Genomic DNA, 20,553 nt, shown 5'->3' with positions numbered 1-20,553 from the left:
AGACTGGTTGGTTGGGTGGAGGTAAGGAAGATGAAATTAGTTTTTGATTCAAGTAGGCAAGTCAATTAGGCTATGTGTTTTGTGTGTGTGTGTGTGTGTGTGTGTGTGTTCCGGAAGAACACTTAAGATATTGGTTTGAGTAACATGTCATATCAGGACTTCAGATATAGATTTGGGAGACAACAATGTACAGATATTACTTGAAATTATGAGCATGAAGAGAAAGCCTAGAAAAAAGTATAATCTTAGCAGAGAGGAGGACTAATGTGGAACTATAAGGATAGTCAACATTTAAGAGATACAAAAAGAGAGAGAAGTAGGCAATGTGTTTCTTAGAATTCACTTACAAAGCAGAGAGGTAAGGAGAATAAATATTTCTGAAATTGGAACGGAGCACAGAGCAATGAAATGCTAAATTATGTGGAGTGGTCAATTATAATAGGTCAAATTATGGATTTTCCTCCTAGAATCCTGAATGCTCATACCTTAGAACATTGTTTTCACTGAGTCTTTTTTCTTAGAATATTTGGAAAATCTGCTTTCTTTGTATCTTCTTTAAAAGCACAGAAGCGTTTTCTGTCCCTGATCTATGGTTCTTTCCACCTGCATTCTCCAGTCGCTTCTTATAGTCTTGGTGTCTCCATCTCTTGCAGTTATATTGCAGAAATTAAAAGAAGATAGTTGAATAGAACTTCAAGATGCCTTTAAGAAATCAAGTATAAAGGAATATTTTGAATATTTAACTCCATATAATTTCTATAATTATTCACCTTCATAAAATTTTATTATTTATAATATAAAGTTCAGGTGTTCTGAACTTTATTGTTCATTCTGAATATGGATCCTGATATTGTATGTTTCACTTGTAAAAGCATATGAAGATGAATTGACATGAAAATCCGTGTACTGCAGAGGAAGAAACACTGCACTCGGTAGCAGGATATTTGAATTCCAGTTTCTAATACCAAATTACTGTATTTCCTCATAAGTATCCCTTAACTTTCTTGGGTCCAAGTAATGTGATTTGGAAAATAATGATCCCCGATGTCCCTTCAGTTTTTAAAATCCTGTGGTTTTCAGTTTATCTAAGCAAGCAATGCAAAGTTTCCATTCAGTGATAGAGGACAAGCATTTCATTCTCATGAAACAATTCTAATAATTGGGCCTGAAGTATTTGTATAAGTTTTAGTGATAATAATGTTCTAAATTACATGAACATGATTAAGCATAGGAATTAATATAGAACATTTTTATGTTACTTATAACTTTATTGTAATTTTCCTCCCATTTATGTGCCTGCCCTTTAGTTGTTAATGCTATCTCCTGAAAGAAAAATTTCTCATAAGGGCTTAAATTGTTTAAACATGGTATACATAGGGCAATAAACATCTATGCTTAGCTAGATAGAGAAATGTGCAATTGTTCAAGTTAAATATTTTCTAAAGACACTCCCCTGAAAGAGTAAATGAACTGCCTTGGACTCATTTGTCAAGAGTTGCGGATCGTTACCAGCAGTTTCAGTCATAAGAGGCAAATCTGGAAATCAAAAAATAGAGAAAAGAGAAAGAATGTTTTTAATTATGAACCCACCCATTACAACGGCCTGATCTCAGAAGACGTATCAAGCACTGCTCCTCTGCCTGGCCAGAATGTTAGCTTTCCCAAAGAATGAAGCTTTTGGTATCCTTTGGATTTCCTGCATTTTCACCTCTGTACTGGTTCAGCAAGGAATGGAAGCCTTTCAGTGTGACAATGGGGTCTCCTTGCCTCCTGACAATGTGTGTGACTTCACAGATCAGTGTGGCGACATGAGCGATGAACAGCAATGTAAGTTCCCTTCCTCTCCTTCCTCCAAGTCCTGTTCACCTTTCGTCCAGAGGCTGCTGAGCTGCCTGGGGAGGCTAAGACACCTGGCCCTGCACGGATCCCATTTATATGCCTTTAGAGTCAGTTAGAAACTAAAATACTCTTTTTAAGAAAGAGACAGATCCACAAATAAAAATAACTCTAATTAAATGGTATCAAATTGCTAAGATTCTAACTAAATGGGATGTATTTTGAATCAGTTTTTACCGATTATAAAGAAGGAGTGAAATGTAGAAAGGTAGCTTTTAATGGTATATCAGTGAAACAGGATTTGAAAGAAGCTTGTGACTGCAGTTTTAAAATGCTGTGATGGAAATTTTGAGCTTAAGTTTGAGTTCAGTATGGGAATATTTGAAATGAATTTTAAGTTGGGTGAGAAGATTTTATTTTTGCTTATAGGACACTACCACCAAGTGAGTTGGTACCTCTCATACACAGAGCATAACTCTGACTTACATCCTTTGATTCTAAGGCAGAGGAAAGAGTGCAAGCCTCAGAGAGTGCAGGGCCTAGACTTGGATCCTGGGTAAACCATCTACTAATTGTGTGATCTTGAACCTCCAGTTTATTAGGAGGTCATAAAGTGAGATAAACTGATCTCACTGGCAGGCAAATACTCCAGGTATAACATTAATAAAAAGTTCACCAAGGGAAGATACGGGTAGGAGACATGCATGTTTCTGTAGTTTCTATTTGCAATATCACATCCTGAAAGAAGACTGCATTTCATCAATGGAACTAGTGTCCTTCCTACAGTCACCTTTCATAAAAAACATTATCATACAATTAAATAGGTTCATTCATGTTGATTTTCAGTAACTATTGACTCAATTATTTGGAGGCACTAAGTCTAGTATTTTAGAGCAATATGCTCAAACGTATTTTCTACTTTTTATTCAGATACTATATTAATTAGTGTTTACAGAATTCTTCATTTTCTTCTCCTACATAAGGTTCTACATGTTTGATTTTACTATTGTTGGAATTCTATTCAAATATTCAGGTGTTATTACTTTAAAGCAAGAGGAGTGATTACTGAATAATTTCTTCTCTTTAGAAGGAAACAGGTGGAGGATTTTTCGCCCATAGTTTGGGGATTGTGATCGTGCTGTTTGATTGCACTTTGTGTTTAACAATTCCTAAGATGGGGATTCATTTTATATTTGTCCCATTTCCCCAGAGACGCTACATGTGGATGTGCTGCCCTTTCTCTGGCCTGTCTGGGCAAAGCCCTTGCTGTTCTTTGGTGAGCAGCTAAGACAAACCATTCTGTTGGTTTGACAAGAAATGCAAAGTCCCTTCCATTGTTAATCCCTCTGAAGCTTCCTTTAGCATGGTTGCTGTGATAACATGCGTAGTGCTGCTTCAGGGAAAAGGTTAATGCGAAAGAAGGGAAAAGCCGCTGAGTGGGAAAGGTCTCAGCTGCATGAAAGATACAATAACCCCAGCCTTAGAGGAGAGTGAAGGAACAGATTTGTCGAATAAACAAATTTCATTTTAAATGTTACACTGGGAGGTCACCTTTTGGCTTTTTCGCTTTTCATTTTCATTTCTGAGAAGTTTCCACTTTGGTATTTTATTTAAAATGGGATAACCTGTAGATAAAATTGAGAATCGCTTTAAAGCATGAGTTTCTTTTGTACACCACACTAGGGGGAAAATATTGTGGAGGAATAATGATGGCCAAGCAATTTTTCTCTTGAAAATTTGTGATGCTAAACTTATAGAGAAGATTTTTTCTTTTAACTGAAGCTGACTTTATAATGATGTTTCAGTAGTCACATTTTGGGAAAAAATTAATCTGTGACCCTCTTTAAAGTCCAAATGGTGTGAGCTTTAAAGAAATAGATTAATATGTGGACTTTTCTAAATGAAATTGGCATAGTTGAAGTTGAATTTCAGATGCAACTGATTCTATTAATAGTGTTTTTGAAAATTTTTTTATTTTACATGATGGACCTGTTTTTCAGAATACTTGAACCTATTATTTTAACTCAGTATTTTTTTTAAGATATTAGATTAAAAAAGACTAAATCTTCACAATGAAATAAATTCTATTTATACACAATATTGAACACAATAAATCGTGAGCAAGAAAAATAATTTTTAGGTGTAACAACTATTGGTTCTAATGTTGACAAGAATCTCTCTTTATTAGAATTTATTAATATCCTGAGCCAGGGAAGTACATGTTGTGGTATTGATCTGGGTATTTTTAAAAAATTATGTTTCTAGTGTTGCAATGTCTGCTTCTACACAGAACCCCATTGCCTGGTCTTCCTCGTTCTATTAAGCACAGCAATAATCTAGTTTCTCTTCTAATAATTGCTCAGAATTATTTGATGTATAAAGGCTTTACTCTGTTTTAGTTTTACTCAACAATAAAACAGTAATATTACTTATGTTGCTGTTCAGATACAAGTCAACCATAAGACTATAATTTGTACTATTGATACAGTGTTGAGATATATCCCCTGCAATGGGTTTCTACCACTGGAATATTACCAGAAAATACTCCAATATTTTCTCAGAAATTACTCCAGTAATTAAGTAATTACTTTAGCATACCTGAAGTTAGTATTAACATTAACTGTTCCATACATTTACTTTTAGAGCTAAATTTACTGTGACTCAAAATGGGAAAATATATTCAGTTAAATAATTTCTCCCCTACCTACATGTCTTGCTTAAGAACATTTCCATTTGGTCTATTTTTAATACTTTGATTTGATGAAATATAAAGTTTTGAAGTATTACCTAACTTCTTTTGCAAACTTTTTTGGATTTAGGAATAATAATTTTTTCAAAAGATCTTCATATAAATCTAAATTTGGATGTGAAATGTGTGAAGATTAAATTAGAGGTTCATTCTGAAAATCTGAGAGGTGATAGTGTTTAATCAGATGATAGTAAGTATATTGTTTATTCAGTAGGATGACATAAATGTCAACTACTTTTAAAAGTAGTTGTAGAAGTTCATTGAAATACTTGAAGGTAAGCATTAATAGAGTGAAATGTGAGATTTCATGAGCAATATTTATCTTACCACTACATTGGATGCAAAATGTTTTAAGCATTTTTTTTTTTTTTTTTTTTTTAGAAATATGTGCAGTGCTAGTTTTTTTTTTTAACTTTTGGGTTTGTTTATTTATTTATTTATTTATTTATGGTTGTGTTGGGTCTTCGTTTCTGTGCGAGGGCTTTCTCTAGTTGCGGCAAGTGGGGGCCACTCTTCATCGCGGTGCGCGGGCCTCTCACTATCGCGGCCTCCCTTGTTGCGGAGCACAGGCTCCAGACGCACAGGCTCAGTAAATTGTGGCTCACGGGCCTAGTTGCTCCGCGGCATGTGGGATCTTCCCAGACCAGGACTTGAACCCGTGTCCCCTGCATTGGCAGGCAGATTCTCAACCACTTCGCCACCAGGGAAGCCGTATTTTTTTTTGTTAATCAACTAAAAATCCTGTTCATCATAGCAAAATGTCTCAATTTGGGCTATTATAACAAATTCTGTAAACTGGGTGGCTTAAACAGCAAACATTTAATTCTCATGGTTCTGGAGGCTGGGAAATCCAAGATCCTGGTGCTGGCATATTTGGTGTCTGATGAGGGCTTTCCTCCTGGTTTGCAGACAACTATTTTCTTACTGTGTCCTCACATCGTGGGGAGAGGGAGAGAGAGCTCTGGTCTCTCCTCCTCTTTTATAAGGGCACTGATCCTATTTCATGGGCTCCATCCTCATGACCCAATCACCTCCCAATACCATCACATTGGGGATTGAGGCTTAAACATATGAATTTTGGAGGGATATAAACATTCAATCCATAGCACAACAGAATTATAAGTGTAAGAAATCTAATAATAAATATGGGGAGACTAGTTGAAGAAAATTAGAAAAATAATTACAGATATCTGGAAGAAAGATTCATGACAAGACTGTTCTTTATGGTATGCTTCAATGGTGTAAATATATACAATTTAGTGAAATCAGTCTACATGTTAATTAAATTCTAATACAAAATATAACCAGGATAAGTTTTAACTCTAATAAAATGACTTGCAAGTTCAGCTAGAAAAATGAGAATAGCTGGAAAAGGGGATAAGAAAAATATAAGAAAATGAATAACTTTCATTAGTGGGTTTATAATAGTGTATCAGGCACTCTCAGAGCATTCTGAAAATTGGCTGGATGGTGACTCTTTCTCACAAAGGAGAAGCTAAAACTTGAATTTTGTCTTGACCCATCCTACAGGGTTTCTATCATGGTTTCAACAAAAGAAGCCATATAACAATTCAGGCAAACTTGGTGGAGTCATGCTTTTATGAAATGATGCCATCCTTCCAGAGCTGCCAACAGTTTCTTTAATATTTTCAGGGAGGTCATGAAAAATCAAAATGTTAGCTCTTTTAGGGCAGGAAATTTACCTAGTTTTCCCCATTTCCTAGAAGACTGAGTCACACATAGAGTCAATAAATATTAGAGTGACTGATTACTGGTTTACCGACTGGCTGAATTTCTCATCTGCACTATTTCTTTCATCCTGGAATTGGCTAGAACTACTCAGTCTTGCAGTGTGGTCTGTTCTTGTTTTGTGGCTCAAGTGTGCAAATTGACATAATCCAAGAAGGATGTTCAGTTTGTGAGCTCTCTTTGAAAATCTCAAAGACACCTAGTGACATCAGATGGTGAACTGTTTCCTCCACAAGCAAAATGCCTGCTGAAGTCAATCTGTATAGATAGAATTCCTGCCATGTTTGTCATCCCATATACCTTTTTTGTGTGTCAATGATTATCATTTCTATGTGTAAGTGTTGCCACTAAAGATTTAACTAGGAATCCTGGGAGAAGGCTTGCATTCTGTTGTCAAAGTTATCAATTTAATGGAGGCAAGGACCTTGAATCACAGCTTTTAAATACGTTTCCATCAAAGAAGCAAGAATAGAATATAATGTTCTCTACTACCCAGAAATAATTGTGACTTTCCAGTGAATAAGTCTTAAAATGCTTGATTGGATTTGGAAGAATACTTATTTTGAGAGAAATTGAAAACCTATTTAGGGGGAAAAAAATGACAGTTCATTTGTTCCTGAATTAGTTTACTTGATGGAAGTTTTCTCTATGCAAGAGAGATAACTTTCCTAAGGCCCTGTATTCACCATTATAGAAACTAGTGAAAAGTCATAAGATCTTTTGGCCAAGCTGCTACTCTGGAATAGAGAATTGTATGCAAACAGCTATGCAACTTTTATATTACTCACGTGAGTACTGCTGCAGGCTGGAGTGAATGCCACACATTGTCAGTATTTCTGCAGAAATCACCAGACAATTACAAACACTTGGAGGACTCCTTTGAAATTTACTAATCTTGAAACAGTGTTAAAGTTAAAATATGGTTTGGAAATCTTTTTCTCATGTGACACTGATGGTATCTATGTCAAATTCTTGCCAAAGATGTGCTCAATGGCTTGAGATTAAAGGCAACTATATGACAAGATTCCAGCTTAAGTAATATTAGATACTTCTGGTGTGAGCTATGGAAGTTCTAATTCCATTTGCTATCACATACCTTTCTGATTTACAGTTTTTCCTGTTTTTGTCTCAATGAAACTAATAAAATTAGTTCACTGTGAAAGATAAACATTTGCCTGATAAAAATTAATTAATGGTTTCAAATTGCCAGGCCAAATAATAGCACTTTTTCATGGAAATCTACTTTTGAGAATAAATTTTACTTTCATTTAATTGGACTATTTTGGATTTATTTCATCCTTTGCAGGCACTGGCCATTGATTTTTACATTAAATGAGAGTAAGGGAGATAATTCTTTGTACAAATGTTTTTATATGCTATCTACATGAAGGAAATCATTTTCTAAACAGTAAAATGTATGTAAAATTTTGTGACTATGTAATAAATAGCTTTCCTCAATAAGGGAAAGAGATAAAAGCACTTAACAATCTTGGAATAGAAGGAAATTACCTTAACACACAAATGGCTGTATATGAAAAACCCACAGCTAATGTCATACTCAACGGTGACAGACTGAAAGTTTTTTGTTTTTTGTTTTTTTTTAAATTTTATTTATTTATTTATTTATTTATGGCTGTGTTGGGTCTTCGTTTCTGTGCGAGGGCTTTCCCCAGTTGCGGCAAGTGGGGGCCACTCTTCATCGCGGTGCGCGGGCCTCTCACTATCACGGCCTCTCTTGTTGTGGAGCACAGGCTCCAGACGCGCAGGCTCAGTCGTTGTGGCTCACGGGCCTAGTTGCTCCGCGGCATGTGGGATCTTCCCAGACCAGGGCTCGAACCCGTGTCCCCTGCATTGGCAGACAGATTCTCAACCACCGCGCCACCAGGGAAGCCCAGACTGAAAGTTTTTACTTTAAGATCTGGAACAAAACAAGATGCCCTCTTTCATCACTTCTGTCAACATAGAACTGGAAGTCCAAGCCAGAGCAATTAGATAAGAAAAAGAAATAAAAGCAATTCAGATTGGAAATGAACAAGTAAAATTATCTCTGTTCACAGAAAATGTGATCCTAAATGTAGAAAACTCTAAAAAGTCTATGAAAAGAATATCAGAACAAAGAAACAAATTAAGCAAAGTTGCAGGATTCAAAATCAACACACAAAAATCAGTTGCATTTCTGTGCACTAACAATGAACAATCTAAAAAGGAAATAAAGAAAAAAAATTCCATTCATAATAGCCTCAAACAATATAAAATACTTAGGAATAAACATAACCAAGGTTATGAAAACAAAAAATTGTTGCTGGAAGAAATTAAAGAAGACACAAATAAATGGAAAGGCACCTCATGTTCATGGATTGGAAGAATTAATATTGTTTAGATGTCAGTAGTACCCAAAGTGATCTATAGATTCAAAGTAATCCCTCTCAAAATCCCAGGAATATTTTTTGCAGAAATAGTAAAATTCATCCTAGAATGCATATGGAATCCCAAGGGACCCTAAATATCCAAAACAGTCTTGAAAAAGAACCACCGTATAGCCCTCACACTTAATGATTTCAAAACTTACTACAAAGCTACAGTAATTAAGAGTATGGAATTGGCATAAAGACAGACACATAGGCCAATGAAATACAATAGAGAGCCTAGAAATTAGCTGTCTCATAGATGGTCAGATGATTTTTGACAAGGGTGCCAAGACCATTCAATGGGGAAAGAATAGTCTTTTCAACAGTGTGGTAAAAACTGGATATCTATATGCAAAAAGATTAAACTTGGACCCCTACCTTACAGCATATCCAAAATTTACTCAAAATGTGTTAAAGACCTAAATGTAAGAGCTAAAACTATAAAACTCTTAGAAGAAAACACAGGGGAAAAGCTTCATAACCTTGGATTTGGCAATGATTTTTTGGCAATCACAGGCCACAAAGAAAAACTAGATAAATTACAGCTCATCAAAATGAAAAACTTTCGTGTGTCAAAGGACACTATCAGAATGAGAAATCAATCCATGGAATGGAAGAAAATATTTTCAAACTATATATCTAAGACATTGACATGCAGAATAAATAAAGAACTCGTACAATTCAACAACAAAAAACAAGCAATGAACAAAGGACCTGAATGGACTTTTCTCTAGAGAAGATATCCAGATGTCCAATAAGCACATGAAAAGATGTTCAATATCATTGATCATTTGGAAAATGCAAATCAAAACCACAATGAGATACCACCTCACATCTATTGGGATGGCTATTATAAACAAACAAACAAAACCCAAGAAAATAACAAGTATTGGCAAAGATGTTGAGAAATTGGAACACTTGTGCATTGGTGGTGGGAATGTAAAGCCTTTTTGCTTCTGTGGAAATGGTATGGCAATTCCATTCAATATTAGAAATAGAATTACTGTATAATACAGCCATTCGAATCTGGAGACATAACAAAAAGAAATGAAAGAAGGGACTCCAACAGATACTTGTACACCCATGTTGATAACAACCTTATTCCCAATAGCCAAAAGGGGGAAGCAACCCAAGTATCCTCCAACAGGTGAAAGAATAAATAAAATATGGTAGATACATACAGTGGAATATTATTCAGCTTTAAAAAGGAAGGAAATTCTGACACATGCTACAACATGACTGAACCTTGAGGACAATTATACTAAGTGAAATAAACCAATCACAAAAGGACAAATATTGCATGATTCCACTTATATGAGGTACCTGGAGTAGTCAAATTTTTAGACAGAAAGTAGAATGGTGGTTCTGAGGGGCTGAGGGGAGGGAAGAATGAAAAGTTTCAGTTGGGGAAAATCAAACAGTTGTGGACTTGGATGGTAGTGATGTTTGCATATCAATGTGAATTATTGTTTTTATCACAGAACTATATATGTGAAATGGTTAAAATGATGCATTTTGTATTTTGGCACAGTTTTCCAAGAAAAGCAGGATTTAACATTAAGGAAAGTCTACAACTGTGCCTCATAGAACGTTCAGGAGGAAAAGAAATGTGCATTATTAATATAGGCCCAGGCAAAATTGTGAAATAAATGGTTTGCTTTTAATACCTTCTACCTCTCCTTTTTAGAGTTCTCCTAACTCTTAGTTTCCCTGTCTTCTAAGAACTTTATATTGTGATGATCTACTCATACTATACTAAGTTAATCCCGAGTTCTGCATCAATTTCTTCACCACTACCACTATTAAAATTTTTTTCTATTCCTTACCATTTTCTCAGAAGTGTGCCCTATGTTAACTATCCCTTGAGGATATAGTTTAATATTTGTCTCCACTTATGGTGTTAATGATTGAATCCATGAATGGCTCTGCGGTAAAATTTTAATGAGAGAATCTGGCATGGTGGCAGCCAATTCAGAAGATAATTGGGTCTTCCAAGCAACCTCAAAGCACAACATGGAGATACCCTCTCTTTTTCACTGCAATATGCTGGACCTGTGGGATCACAAAATTAAAAACAAAATGATGAGTTGCTCAAGTTCAAAAAGCCCAGGGACATGGATTCTCCTAAGTTCCTGCATCCCATTCCTCCTGTTCCATATGTTGTCCAAATGCAGCACTGCTGTGGTAGCAGGAAAATCTCCACGCAGACAGACTTTAGTAAGTACTATCAGATTTGAATGTAGATGTGTGGGATATGAGATTATAAAAGGCAAATCAACCACAATTCAGGAAAAATTTTTCAAATGGTTTAAAATACACAATTCTCTACTGGGAGGAAAAAGACTACTTAGAAAATTTTCTGATGCATTTTTGAATAATCTGGCCGTTATAGAAGTTCATGATTGCTTTTTAAATAACAATTAGTTGAAAAATGTATGCTCATTAGATTCATTTTTGTAACAAAAGGAACCCCTGTTGAGACTATTCAGAAATAAAAATGTTTTATTTAGCTATTTTTCTAGTTCTAACACTTCCAGAATACATCATCATTATCCTTGTTTATTAAAGAGAACAAAGAACATTGGAAACAGACATCAACTAAATAATTGTAATGCAAGGTAATTTCTTGGTATTTAAAAACTGACACCTATGTGAGTGTGTGTGTACATTTCATACACATAATTGCTGAAATATGGTGATAAAAAATAGTTTAGAATATTTTGTAATCACGAGTAGATCATTGGAAAAAATGCTGGGACTAAAAGAGACTTGAAAACAGATACATACTTATGAAGATACATGCATAACTAATTGAATGACATGCACATTCATATACAAATAACTATATAATTTAGTTCATTTTCTGTTTAACCAGCTTCCCTGGACCACTAGGGGTCCATGAGGTAATGATTGGGATATTCTGGATATTCTAAATATTTCAAAGGCCTTAAGGCAATTGTAAATTTAACCACGGTATGATTCACAGACTAATCAAGTTTCTTAGCTTTTAGATAGAATGACATGAATTCTGCCTGGAAATACTGGTTTCCTCAGTATTAGAAACTCTGACAGGCCTCTAATTCTAGGTCTTTGGTAAAAATGGGTTAGTGGCTTAACAATGAGACCTTGGAACAGAGCTTTAAGAATTCAGGTTCTGGAGTCAAAAAAGACCTGGTTCCAATCTTGGCCCCAACGTTCACTGGCTGCCTGCTTCATAAGGTTTTTGTAAGGAGTAAATAAACTACCGCAATTAGAATGCCTAGCACTGATCTCCCTCAGTAAATTGTGGCTATTAAGATACCTGTTAACATTACAGAATACAGCTGCTTTGTAAAATCTTTCAAAATAAGGAATCTAGGACTAAAAATAATAAAATAGACCATTGGTAATAAAGCAGGTTTAGATAATGTTTAAAAGTGTAGTTTCTAATTCAGCTTTCAGTACTCACATGGATGTTCTCAAGGATATGCACCAGATGTATTATTACTAAATAATATTTTTCCGAAATGTGATTAAATAAAAATTATGTTTTTGTGACTGGGTTGCCAGGCACTGTCTATCTATTAATCAGAATAACCACTGTGGCTAATGCAACCAGTTAGCACAAGAACAAGCTTGTCAAAGGAACATCTCCAGTTACTAAGAGCTACAACGCAGGGATGGTATAGTTGCCGTTGAATTAATCTGTTTTTTAGAGAGTGACATTTACAGATGGTGGATAATGGAATAAAGCCCTCCCTGGGGGGTTATTGTGAGCAACCAAGTGTCCAAATCTTTCTCCCTCTCCCAAACCTCTTGGATCACTTATACCAAGAGAAAAAGAAAAGAAAAAAAAAAAAAAAAGCCAGAAAATGCCTTGCTGTGATAAAAACACCAGGGATTTCAAGAACATTGAGATTCAACAGGGAGTGCTATGCTTAATTCCAGGGGTCCATCACAGCCACAATGGCTGAATTTGTATCAGAGGGTCCTCTCTGAATTGGTCTGCCCAAACCTGAAATCCTGATATGGCTGGAACATTACGGTGGATTTGAAGATGTACCCTTAATAATAATGCCCATATTTTGTGGTGCCTAAGAGTTGTATTTATATATACATTATGTCATAAGATCTTCACAGCAGTCATTTGAGGGAGAAAGGGCAGGATGCCATTATTTCAGTTTCACAGGTGAAGAAAAGGGCTTGGTGTGGTTAAGTGGTTTAGCAAGGCCCTCAGTGAATAAGAGACAAAGTCAAGATTAGGTCCTCAGTCTCCTGACCTCATGTGTGGCGTTCTTCCTGTATGACCACACTGGTTTTTAATATGGGGTGATTTATTCTAATGTCATAGGCAAAAAAGCTTTGCATTGATAAAGTAGACTTAAATTGTGAGAAATTATCCTGATGTTAATCTCTTTGTAATTTGTTCCTAAGCTTTCTTTTTCACCTATTGTTTTATTTCTTAAAAAGCCACATGTGGGGGCTTCCCTGGTGGTGCAGTGGTTGAGAGTCTGCCTGCCAATGCAGGGGGCACGGGTTCGAGCCCTGGTCTGGGAGGATCCCACATGCCGCGGAGCAACTGGGCCCGTGAGCCATGATTGCTGAGCCTGCGCATCTGGAGCCTGTGCTCCGCAACAAGAGAGGCTGCGATAGTGAGAGGCCCGCGCACCATGATGAAGAGTGGCCCCTGCTTGCCACAACTAGAGAAAGCCCTCACACAGAAACGAAGACCCAACACAGCCATAAATAAATTAATTAATTAAAAAAAAATCTGTTAAAAAAAAAAAAACACCCATTAAAAAAAAAAATGCCACATGTGGGGTTGTGAAAGTGGATTTCTTTTTTCTGTCGTTAGGCTCACACTATGGAAGATGTGATTTTGAGGATGGACTCTGTAGTATGATGCAAGATCAGAGTCTGCGACTCGGCTGGACAAAGAGGAATGGGATGACTGGCCCATCACCTCCATTTCATGACCACAACGGTGATATGTCTGGTAAGTGCTTTGAACTTCTTTTTTTTTTTTTTGGTCAAGTGGTTGGTAAGGACAGTAGAATCATGGCTGATGGTTAGATATTAATGATGATAATGTCTAATTTTATACATTCTTTAACTATATTCAAGATATTTATGATTCTAAAATGTCATATTAGATTCTTATAATTGGGTTCCTGGGACCCCAGAGGTCTATCTAGATAATAATTGGGATTTTCTAGCTATTTTGACTCTGTAAGGAAACTGTGAAATTTAAACATAGTACTACATAGATTAATTTGTCAAATATCTTTGCTTTTGTTTAGACTGATTTTAGCTTTCTCTAGTAATACTTGTTTTCTTTGGCTGACTAGAAAGCTCTGATGGGAGTTCTGGAGCCAGACATTTATTAATTTCTTTATTTGTTAACTAATGAAGTTCATTCACTTGCCATTTTATACCAGGTGATTAAGATATTTTAGTGAGCAAAACCTGACTCTGTGCCTGCCTTCATCTGATGGGCTTACACATGGCATGAAAAGAGGTAATCTTTTGCCTGGCATAACTAATTGAAGGCTGGTGATTTGTTAATAAAATTTATACTTCTCTCAAATAAATCCAATTAAATGTTAAATATGAGTATTCCCTAGAGACAATTTAAAGTGATTAGATGTTAGTAGTTTGGAAATGTTTACATAAATACTATACATGTGGTTAGAATCCTGGTGCTGTGACTCACTAGCTATATAATCTTGAGCAATTTACTTTGTTAAACCTTGGTTTTCTCAACTCTAAAATCTATCATAAGATAGGATTTGAGAGCTAAGTAAGATATTGTAAGTAGAACTTATAAAATATCTGATAAAAGTTGATGTTTAGTACATTTCTGAATAATTTTGGTGTTCCTAATTTTAACTCTTATGTAAGTAAAATGGAGTTTATTGTCCTTGGCTTTGATGACAAAAATAAGTTTTAAAAAATAATTTTTAACAATTGTTAGAAATAAGCCAACTTTATCACCAAAAATAAAAACGGGGGGAGCCAGACTTCACAAACAGGACCGACTCACTGGAATTACGTAAAACATTTATTATGGATACAGTTGTGTTAGATGGTGATATTAAATCTGGTTCCCAAATTTTAGCCATTGTGATACCATTTCCCTTTTAGAACCTCCTCACTGTTTTTTCCTTTTACTTAGAAGATTTTTTCACAGTATACAGTTACTTACCTTAGTCTCCATCATGGGCAGCGTACTTGGTATTTTCTTTTTATGTTATATGTGGCTCTGATTCTCTTCTTCTTGCTGCCTTGTCTTAAAGTTAGACAACATCAGGGTCTCCATCTCTTTTCTTTGCTCCTCCATTTCCTCCCTCTTTCTTTCTTCCTTCTCTCTTCTTATTTTGCCATGCTAATTTTTTGATAGCCTAGTAAAGAGATAAAATGGGATCAATTCACATCAAAATTGAGATGTTATATAGGCAGACACTATCTTAGCTATATCGCTTGGTTTAATTTAAGATCTCTGGAGTCAGACTGGTTGTGTTTGAACCCTGGCCCTGCTAGCCTGCTAGCTGTGTGGTCTCAGTTTCCTCATCTGTAAAATAGAAATAATAATAATACTATAAGCCTCATAGGGAAAGAGGGGCAAAATGTTGCCTAGCGTAATAATTGAAGGCTAGTGATTTTAATAATAGTGATGCATCTCTTATAACTACAATTAAATGTTAAAATATGAGTATTTCCCTAGAGACTGCTTTAAATAAGCAAATGGTTTGCCTTCAGATGTAAGGTGCTTGAAAATGTTTATGGAAAAAATAGTCATGCTGGAATCTTGTCTCCATTCAACAATCCTTATTTCATGAGTATTAATAAAATTTTTGATTAACTTACACTTGAAATAATTTGTCAGTGCTCCAGATTAATATTTTTCATCATGTAATCAATGCCTTGAGAAGTTTTCAGAGCTAAGTTTGAAAATCTATTAGAACATTAAAAACATCACTGTGTCAATATTTGAAGTCTACTAAAGCTTGAGGCAGAGTGATTAAGATGTAGTATTGATTTTTAAAAGTGTATATAGCATTGTAATTAGATAAAATAGTATCATTACAGAAATTCAAATACATCTTTGCAATAATAGTAAAACTTTTTTTTTTTTTTAAAGGCATGATGGTGGAAGGATGCTTGATTTTCCTAAAATTTTATTTTATTTATTTATTTATTTTTTGGCTGTGTTGGGTCTTCGTTTCTGTGCGAGGGCTTTCTCTAGTTGCGGCGAGCGGAGGCCACTCTTCATCGCGGTGCGCGGGCCTCTCACCATCGCGGCCTCTCTTGTTGCGGAGCACAGGCTCCAGACGCGCAGGCTCAGTAACTGTGGCTCACGGGCTTAGTTGCTCCGCGGCATGTGGGATCTTCCCAGACCAGGGCTTGAACCCATGTCCCCTGCATTGGCAGGCAGACTCTCAACCACTGCGCCACCAGGGAAGCCCAGTAAAACTTTTTTAAAAGAATGGAATATAATAGTTTTTCTTATAAGAATATAAAAGTTTTTCTTATAAAATATGAGTTTTTCTTAATTCTTATAAAAATAAAGAGTTTTAAATAATTCTAGAATTTAGCTCATGGTAAAGGTGATATGTGAGCTTTTTAAAATGTATAGTTCTCTGTAAACCTAAACTGTGTAGGTTTTCAAAGATAAAAAGAATTTATTTGGAAAGTTAATATTTCCTTTTATACCACAGATTATTTTTCTTATTTGGGTATTTAAAATTAGGTTTAAATGGGATTATGAGAACTTTTGTTATTTTACCCAATGGCTAAATTGGGTCTAAAACCCATATATTATATTATGAAACACACACACTATTAAACAGCATCCAGTCTTTTTATTTTGTTCTAGGGAGGTATGATGATAATAGTCTAGGACTGGAGGTCCTTTGCTATTCTCCACAGACACACCTGCAGGACCCATTTCTGGGGCATTTCTTTGGTCATGTGGGATTGTTGGGCAGCACATAATAGCTTTGAAAGTTTCATCTATACTGTGTTTCTTAATTTATGGCCATATTAGCTCCATTTTGCCTAGTAAGCTATGAACAGGATCTATGAACCCACTTATTTTTTATTTGTATGTCCCCTGCACAAGAGTTTATTATAAAAATTTTCAAGAAGGTGAAAAAGTTTGAAAAAACTTACTGTGACTAACCATATACCTACCACTTAGGTTATATAATTAAAATTACTATTCTATGTTTGTTTTTCAATATCTATCCATCCACCCATCCCTTTCTCCATCCATCAATCTGTCACATTTTCTATGCATTCAGAGAAAGTTGCAGGAATAACTTTACCGCAAATACGGCAACATGGTATCATTAAGTAGACGTAGAGGTCAACAAACCATGTCCTGTGGGTCATTTTCCTATTTTTGTAAATACAGTTCTATTGGAACACAGCCATGCCCATTCATTCACAAATTGTCTGTGGCTGCTTTTGTACTACAGTCTTGGAGTTGAGTGGTTGTGACAGAGACCATATGTCGACAAAGCCTAAACTATTTGGTCCCTTAAGAAAAAGTTTGTCCTTGTGCTGGAGTTAGGTATTCATTACAGTTCTTTTTTTTTTTTTTTCCCCTTTGAAGTAAAACTTACATTATATGAAAATACCAATTTAAGTGTATCAGTACTATTGGATAAGTTCTGACAAATGCATTCACCTGTGCAACTCAAACCCCTAACAAAATGTGAAACATTACTGTCACACCAGAGAGTTCCCTCAGGTCCCTTCCTAGCAGTCCTTACTCCCATCCTCTGCTCCCGAAATAATCACTGCTTTAATCCCTTTTCCTCCTCCATAGATTAGCTTTGCCTATTCTAGAACTTCATATAAATGAACTAGTGCATTATATGCCCTTTTGTGTAAGACTTTTCTCACTTTGCTCTCAGATTCATCCAGCTTGTAGCATGTAACATGAGTTCTTTCATTTTTATTGCTGAGCAGTTTGCAATTGAATAAGTTTACTTGTCCGTTCTCCTATTGATGGACACCTGTGTTTTCTTCCTGTTTTGGGCTATTATGAATACAGCTGCTATGAACGTTTTTGTACAAGTCATTGTGAATATATGTTTTTAACTCTCTTTGGTAAATACCTAGAACTGAAATGCTGCGTCAATGGATGTTTAGTTTTATGAGAACTGCCGGAGCTTTTTCTAAGGTAGCTGTACAATTTCACACTCCTACCACAATCTATGAGACTTCCTGTTGTTCTACACCTTTGTTAATATTTTGTATTTACTGGCTTCATTTTGATCATTCTGCTAGGTATGTGGTGGTATCTCACCGTGGTTTGAATTTGAATTTTCCTGATGACTGTTGATATTGGTCTCTTTTGCATGAGCTTATTGGCTATTAATATATCTTCTTTTGTAAATTTTCTGCTCATATTTTGCTTAATTTTTATTGGGCTACTTGTTTTTTATGAATGAGTTGTAATTTTTAAAATAGGCTCTAATTTTGGAGTACATTCACGGCAAAATTGAATAGACATCACAGATTTCCTGTACACCCCATGGTCCCACATACACACAGCCTCCCCTCACTACAAAACTTCCTCACCAGAGTGGTACATTTGTTACAATCAATGAACCTACATGGACACATCATTTTCACGCAACGTCCGTAGTTTATATTAGGGTTCACTCTTGGCGTTGTACACTCTATGGATTTGGACAAATGTATAATGACATGTATTGATATGCATTTAAGTTTCATCCATGTCTTTTCATGGCTTGATAGATCATTTCTTTTTAGTGGTGAATAATATTCCACTGTCTGGATGTACAGTAGTTTACCCATTCCCCTGCTGAAGGGCATCTTGGTTGTTTCCACATTTTGGCAATTATGAATAAAGCTACCATAAGCATCCAGCTGCTGGTTTTTGTGTGCACGTAAGTTTTCATCTCCTTTGTATAAATACCAAGGAACATGACTGCTTGATTCTATGGTGAGAGTATGCTTAGTTTTATAAGAAACTGCCAAACAGTCATCTAAAGTGGCTGTACCATTTTGCATTCCCATCAGCAATCAATGAGAGTTCCTTGTACCAGTTTTTATATATCTTGGCTTCCCATTCTTTCTAAGATTTATGCTTACAAATATTTTCTCCAAGTCTGTGGAATGTATATTAATCTTCTTATTGATATTTTTGATGAGAAGTCTTTAATTTTATGAAATCCACTTTTTCTATTTTTACTGTGTCAAATTTGTTGGCATGAAGTTGTTGTTAAGAGTCAGTTATCCTTTCAATGTCTGTAGAATGTATAGCAACAACCCCCCTTATTCCTGCTGTTGATTATTTATGTTTTATCTCCTCTCTTCTTCTCTTCTCTTCTACCTAGGATTTTCCTTTTATTTATTTTTCTTTTTTTTCTTATTTCCTGATGTGGACATTTTGGTTCACCAGTTTTGATATATACTATTAAGTTAAAACATTTTCTAATTTCCTTTGTAACTTATTCTTTGGTCCATGGATTATTTAGAAGTGTGCTGTTGAATTTCCAAATATTATGTTTGTGGGGTTTTGACATACTATTATTGACTTCTAATTTTAATTACCTTTTGGTTAATACATTCTTTTATTTCAATCTTTTAAAATATTTTGAGACTTAGTTTATGATACAGCATATAATCTGTCTAGGTGAAAATACCAGGTGAATTAGAAAAGAATGTGTATTCTGCAATTATTGGGTATAGGGGTCTATAACTATCAATTAGGTTAAGGTGATAAAATAGTGTACAAGTCATCTGTCTTTTCTTATGTTGTTTTTACGATATATTTTTTTCTATTGTTTGTTTTCAACCTGTCTGTGTCTTTATACTTAAAGTGTGTCTCTGGGAAACAGCATATAGTTGAATCTTGCTTTTGTATCCATTATGATAATTCATTTCATTGGAATGTTTAATCCATTTAATTTAATATAATAATTGGTATTGTTAGATTTATCTCAACATTTTATTATTTGTCTTCTGTTTGAACATTCTGTTTTTGATCCTTCTGGTCTCCTTCTCTGCCTTCTTTGGGATTATTTGAATATTTTTAAAAATCCTGTTTTAAATGGCTTTTTAGATGTATGTCTTAACATTTAATTTTGTGGTAACTCTAGGGATTATGGCATATACTCTTAACTCTTTATAGTATACTTAAAATTGATATTGTAAAATATCCTCGTAATGTAGAAAATTTAGAAAAGCATAGGTCATTTATCCCTTTCTCATTGTCCTTTACTTTATAGTGATCCCATGTATTATGTCTATAATCTATAATATGTAAGTTATAAATCTTGCAAGTCAATGCTATTTTTCTTTAAATATTATTAAAAATAAATTAAGAGAAAAATATTCTTTTATCATATTCATTACTTGCAATAATCTCCATTTCTTCTGACTATCTGAGTGTGTCTCTAGTATCATTTCTCTTCAGCATAAAGAATTTCCTTTAGTGTTTCTTATAGTCCAGTTCTGCTGATGATAAATTGTTAGTTTTCCTTTACTGAAAATGTCTTTATTTTCCCTTTATTCTTGAAATATATTCTCATTAGATATAGAATTGTTCATGGACATATTTTTCTTTTAGTGCTTTAAAGATATTATTTCCCTGTCTTCTGGCCTCCCTATTCCCTGATGTGACATTCACAGTTATTAAAATGATTGTTTTGCTATATTTAATATAGCTTTGTTTTTCTTAATGCTATCAAGATCTTTTATGTTGGTTTTAATCAATTGGCTATAATGTGCCTAGGCATGAGATTTTAAAAGTCCTAATCAGGTTAAATAAGCTTCATGAATTTTAAATTGTTT

General features: G+C 34.9%; 1 protein-coding gene across 1 annotated transcript in view; it reads left to right on the top strand.

Moving 5' to 3' along the window:
• Positions 1-837: 837 nt before the first annotated feature.
• MALRD1 (MAM and LDL receptor class A domain containing 1) overlaps positions 838-20,553 on the top strand; it is a 608,926-nt gene continuing 589,210 nt past the window's right edge. The window contains exons 1-3 of the mRNA XM_057542012.1: positions 838-852; positions 1,614-1,827; positions 13,577-13,717. Of these exons, the coding sequence (XP_057397995.1) occupies positions 838-852; positions 1,614-1,827; positions 13,577-13,717 (370 nt within the window). The remainder of the gene's footprint in view (positions 853-1,613; positions 1,828-13,576; positions 13,718-20,553) is intronic.

This window comes from Balaenoptera acutorostrata, chromosome 3 (assembly GCF_949987535.1).
Source record: "Balaenoptera acutorostrata chromosome 3, mBalAcu1.1, whole genome shotgun sequence".
NCBI classification, from domain to species: Eukaryota; Metazoa; Chordata; class Mammalia; order Artiodactyla; family Balaenopteridae; genus Balaenoptera; species Balaenoptera acutorostrata.
Note: the sequence above shows the minus strand (reverse complement) of the source record. Positions and strands in the feature narration are given on the sequence as shown.